The 5326-nt window shown below is 50.0% G+C and overlaps 1 protein-coding gene across 1 annotated transcript; it reads left to right on the forward strand.

Moving 5' to 3' along the window:
* Positions 1-2061: 2061 nt before the first annotated feature.
* On the forward strand, positions 2062-5101 carry BEA4_0 (Beauvericin cluster-specific repressor; the record flags this gene model as incomplete). Its single annotated transcript, XM_031151751.1, has 4 exons — positions 2062-2242; positions 2332-2505; positions 2555-4597; positions 4962-5101. 4 exons carry the CDS (start codon positions 2062-2064, stop codon positions 5099-5101), a joined length of 2538 nt encoding a protein of 845 aa, XP_031002957.1.
* Positions 5102-5326: the final 225 nt, after the last annotated feature.

Below are 5326 nucleotides of genomic sequence, written 5' to 3' on the forward strand. Positions count from 1 at the left end.
AACACCTGATTCTGACGGGGAACCTGATCCTGATCCTTGAATTGACCCGCTCCAACTGGCACAGTCAGTGCAGCACGCGGCTGACGATAACAATGGTTTGGCAGGGCTAGGTTGATTGAATAGAAAGAAGAGGAGAGAAGAGAAGCAAGCAGGCAACGAGAACAAAGGGAGCTCAGGTGAAAACGAAGGTGGCCAATTATTAAGTCGGCAGTGCAGCTGAAGTGCTTCTACACAGCGCAGCCGTTTTGGATCATTCTAGAGGTTGTCACTTCCTTGGTTGCAGTGACAACCAAGGACACGCGAGCGGCAATTGGTGTGAGCGTTGCGTTGTACCCTTGCACGCACATAGAGACAGGGCAGGGGGAAGCTCTGCGAGTACGCAATTTGCCCAGTCAAAGAGCGTCGCTTCGTGTTTGATCGCCAGCCATTTTAGTAATCCCCGCTTCAGCCGAGCTTTTGTGGCGGTGCACGAGATGTGGCGGACACTACAGCCAATGGGAAGGAAGTACTCTTTGGAAAGCTTTATCGTCGATGCCCAGGCCTGGCGAGATTTCCCATCGCTCATCAACAGGGTTTGCTAGAGACTATCGAAATGGCTGGAAAAGTCCATATCAGATACGGTAGAGATGGACAGATAGTGTCATGGCAAATTATAAAACCGGTAAGATGGACATGATATACCAATAGTGTCAAACTGAAGCAAAAGATGTGAGTTACAGCCACGACGAGACGATTACCGGCCGTAGATCAAGGCTTGATAATGCATGGCATGACAGACATCGCCGACATGCGGCAAAAGCAGTGTTACTCCGTACGTCGTACTACTTTATGTATCCGCGATGTTTCGGGTTTCATTATTATTAGACGTCGAGGAACAAAGAAAGGATCTTCCAAAAATCCAAGTATAGATCATCTGAGTTGCCTTGGGTTTGACCTGCCAAGGAGGACGCTTAAAGCAAGCCTTCCTGGAGAGGATAAGTATACTGGCACGTGACTCGCCTCGATAAGACCGGGAGTGCCGCACGCGGCTCATCTAGTCAGCAGCACAGCTTTGAGAAGACAATGCGATAAACATGTTACAAAGCTCTTCTCTCATATATTAATACGCATATCTGTCGCAATCTGTATCCAATGCAGCCTCATTTGATCACACTCTCTCTTGTCCGCAAATCTAGCTCTGAATAGTTGTGGCTGCTCATTATGCTCAGTTATCGGATTGTCCGATTGTCAGATGGCAAGTCCCATCGTCATATGATCTCCCAGAAGCGCTCCAACACTTCTGCTTTCCTCCCCTTCGCACTTCACACTTCACCATGACACCCGAACTGTCGGCCGTGTAGTACTGTACCAGACATCGTCCATGGTCATGGTTTCCTGCACAAGCAGAGTAGTGAGTGCTTTTGCTGAATTCCGATTTCTTTCCGGCCCGTACAGTAGCTCATCCACCGAACGCATCTGTTATCTCCCCGCCCTAACAGCCCGCGAATCACTGGAAGGCTCAGCATGTCTGGACTAGGATGGCCTTCACACTGAATCTACGTCTTTAGTCATAACCTGGCAATGCGTTGCGACGTGTGGAGAACCCGAAGAGGGGATGCATTCGGCTTTGTGAGAGAGAAATGAGGCTGATGATAGTCGCGAGAAGACATGCGAATGTTAAGAAAGGCCAGAAACCATGAGATGAGCCCGATTTGGAGGGATGTCTGCGGGCTAGAGGCCCTAAAGACACAGCGATAAGACAATGAACAAGGGCCAAGTTAGTCAAGTGGGGGAAGATTCTAGGGTGTCCTCCACTAATGCTTTTCCTCCAACCAGCTGTCTCTGCCCACTGCCAATCTACATCCACATGCGCACCGGCCGCCAATCATCTCCTGAGCCTTGCAAAGCCTCCTCTTTCATGTGGGAGGAGTGCGATAATACCACAGACCGAAATATTCTATTCCCCTTTACTCAATAATAATCCCTCCTTCACACATCATCATCACCATCTCGAGACATCACATCCACTAATAGCTTCACTCCGCAGACGGTGTCGATGTTTCACTACAAGAAACTCTCAAGATGGAAGCAATAACAATTCCATCGCCCACTGCCTTTCTTGCTGCATCACCCGACGCCAAACCCGCCCCGGAACCACCACCGCCAAAGCGCAAACCTACAGCTCCCACTTCAACCAAAGCCGCTGCTGCAATCAAGAAGAAGACGGGTGCAGTGAAGCCTAAACAGTCCAAGAGTCGCAATGGTATGTCTGCAATGCTCCTGAGTGGCTTATCTTAGCAATGATAAGACAGCAGGCAGGCGGCTGATGCGGGGTACTTACTATACGTACAGGATGTATAACGTGCAAAGCAAAACGATTAAAATGCGACGAAACGAAACCGACATGTCAGCAGTGTCACAAGAGGGGTGTTCCATGCGGCGGATACAAAAAGGACTTCAAATGGAGGCCATTCGAAGAGACAACTTTTGCAAACAAGGTGGTGCCGCCAGCCAAATCAAAAAGAGGTAGAGTGAGCAACAAGCATATATCATGGCAGATGCTAATTCTCTACAGATTCTATGGTATCAGAGAAACCACCCGATCCTCCAGGTACAGCTGCAGCTACAGTTACGAGCCCTCCATCCGATACATCTTCACCAGCTGGCGACGAGCCCGAGGCGGAAGCAGATATCTCCATGCAAGATTCCTTTTTCCACGCCGCAGCGCCGAGTCCTTCATCTTTCCCACCCCTATCGGATATACAGTTTGACCACTCACCCATGTTCGATATGAGTACTCCTCCATACCTGCGAGAATTACCTAGACCGAGATTTGAGGCGGATACGGTTACCAAGAGCTTGAGTAGCTTGTTTGAAGATGCAAATGGGGGTCCGTCGAATACGAGTTCAAGGCCCAGTTTCTCAGGACAGTCTCCGAGACTAATAGACCTGCTTATCCCAGGCTCGGAGCTGAATGCGAGGCCGGGGAGTGTTAGTATGCCTCCTATGAGTATAGCAACCAGTATGACTATGTCGCCTATGATGGATCACCATTTTCTACCGCAGATGGATATGCCGAATGATTCTATATTGGATGAGGATGTAGAGGAGATTATACGACCACAAATGTCAGATGCGGATATGTGGATGTCCCTGAGGGGTCAGCATTCACGGTCTTCGACTGCGTCTCCCACCATGACGAGAGACGATCCGTTCAACAAGATATATCGACAACCAGAGGTCCAAGCTGGGAGTCCAGAAATGCTGATGCTTCGATTCGACAAGCAGACGTGTGGAATCCTTTCCGTGAAAGACGGCCCTACTGAGAACCCCTGGCGAACATTAATCTGGCCTCTTGCTCGCGATTCTCCAGCATTATACCATGCAATAGCATCCATGACCGCCTTCCACACCTCAAAAGAACGCCCCGCTCTTCGCGTCGACGGGATGGAACATATGAGACGCAGCATTCGATCCCTCGCAACGGGCATCGAGAAGATGCGTACTGACACCGCGCTGGCCACAACCCTGGTCCTCGCTTTCTCCGAGTCCTGGGACCAACACATCAGTACGGGCATCGAGCACTTACGAGGGGCCAAAATCTTGGTCAATCAAGCTTTAACTGCCCACAAGAAACGCAACGTCTCAGGCGATGAATTTGCGCGTCTGAGATTCCTGTGTAACACGTGGGTATACATGGACGTAATAGCACGTCTGACATCCGTAGATGACGACGAGTACAGCGATTTTGACCACATCCTCCCCGCGCTTAACACCTTTACTCCTAATACCGAGATCGATCCCTTGATGGGCTGTGCAGCTACTCTATTCCCGCTCATCGGCCGCGCAGCAAATTTGTGCCGGAAGGTGCGAAAAGTTGAGACAAATTCGATACAATTAATTAGCCAAGCTATCGAGTTGAAAGAAGCCATCGAACAATGGTCTCCTCCCCCTGGCTCGGCTTTCGAACGACCGGAAGATCCAACGAGTGAGATCCAACATGCCTTACAAACTGCCGAGGCGTATCGGTACGCTACGCTGTTGTATCTTCATCAAGCAGTCCCTGAGATCCCTTCTTTCACATCTGCGCAACTCGCCAAGAAAGTCCTGGTATATCTAGCCACAGTTCCGCTGAGTAGTAGACTAGTGATTGTGCAGATATATCCGCTGCTTGCCGCTGGGTGCGAAGCATGGGATAGCGAGGATAGACAATGGGTCGAGGAGAGGTGGGGTAGTATGGTGTCCAGGATGTGGATTGGGAATATCGATCGGTGTTTTGAGGTCATGCAAGAGGTGTGGTCTCGACGAGACAACGATGCTGCTGAAAAGGCCGAGAAGGAGAATTCTAGGAGGGGTGGTGTGAGAATGGTGCATAGTGAAAGTAGTAAGAGGAAGTTTGAGGAAGAGCTTGCGTTGGATGATATGTTCAGCTTTTCAGATATGTTGAACGCAAACTCAACCGGAAGCTCAGGGGACCGCCAGAAACGTAGGAACACTTTAGGCAGCATAGGAGGAGGGAAAAAGAGGATGGAGCCGGCAACTGAGGAGATGGATCCAGAGCTTACGGTTAGAGGACGTATGCACTGGGTTGGTGTTATGAAGGATTGGGAGTGGGAGAGTAAGTTCGCATTCCATTCTATCATTTATGCCTTAACTTCTTGCCCATTATAGATCTACTCATGTCCAAAAGAGAAAACGAAAGCTAACATTAAAAAAAGTCCTCTTAGGTTAACCACCCATCCCTCATCTCTTCACCAACCCATTATGATCCAGCCACCGACCCACATCACTTCCCCCACCCGCAGGAGGCGGTCCAAAACCGCCCCTCCACGGATCGCCCTGCCTCCCATTCTCCCGCCGCTGTCGCGCAGCTACCCAAGCTCGCGCTGTCCGTTCTTCCCTGTCTAACTTCTCTTGTCGCTTCCACTCGGTTTGTTGGGCATCTGAGAGGAAGGCTTCGTAGGATGTCATTCTTCTAGTAGGTGCCGGTGCGGGCGCAGGCCGAGAAGAGCTGGGGATGAGGGTCGATGTTGTAGAGAGATTTGAATTTGATGCATTTGCGTGGTTTGGTGCGGATATAGACGTAGATGATTGCCCGGGTTTGGATTTGGGTGCTGGTTGAGAGTTGGACTTTTTAAAGAGTCCCATTATGAAATGATTTGGAGCCTTGGAAATTTTTGTGGGGCTTGGTTGGTCTTGGACTTGGATTTGGGTTCGAAAAGAGGGGTGTATGTATGGTTTGGTGCGTGCGTGTGTGTGTGTGTGTGTGTGTGTGTGTGTTGTGTTATTTCAGGCGCTGGGGTCGTTTGGGGGTTATGCGCTTCTTTTTCTTTGTTCCTCTTGCTTG

This window comes from Lachnellula hyalina (assembly GCF_007821495.1).
Source record: "Lachnellula hyalina strain CBS 185.66 chromosome Unknown contig00142, whole genome shotgun sequence".
NCBI classification, from domain to species: Eukaryota; Fungi; Ascomycota; class Leotiomycetes; order Helotiales; family Lachnaceae; genus Lachnellula; species Lachnellula hyalina.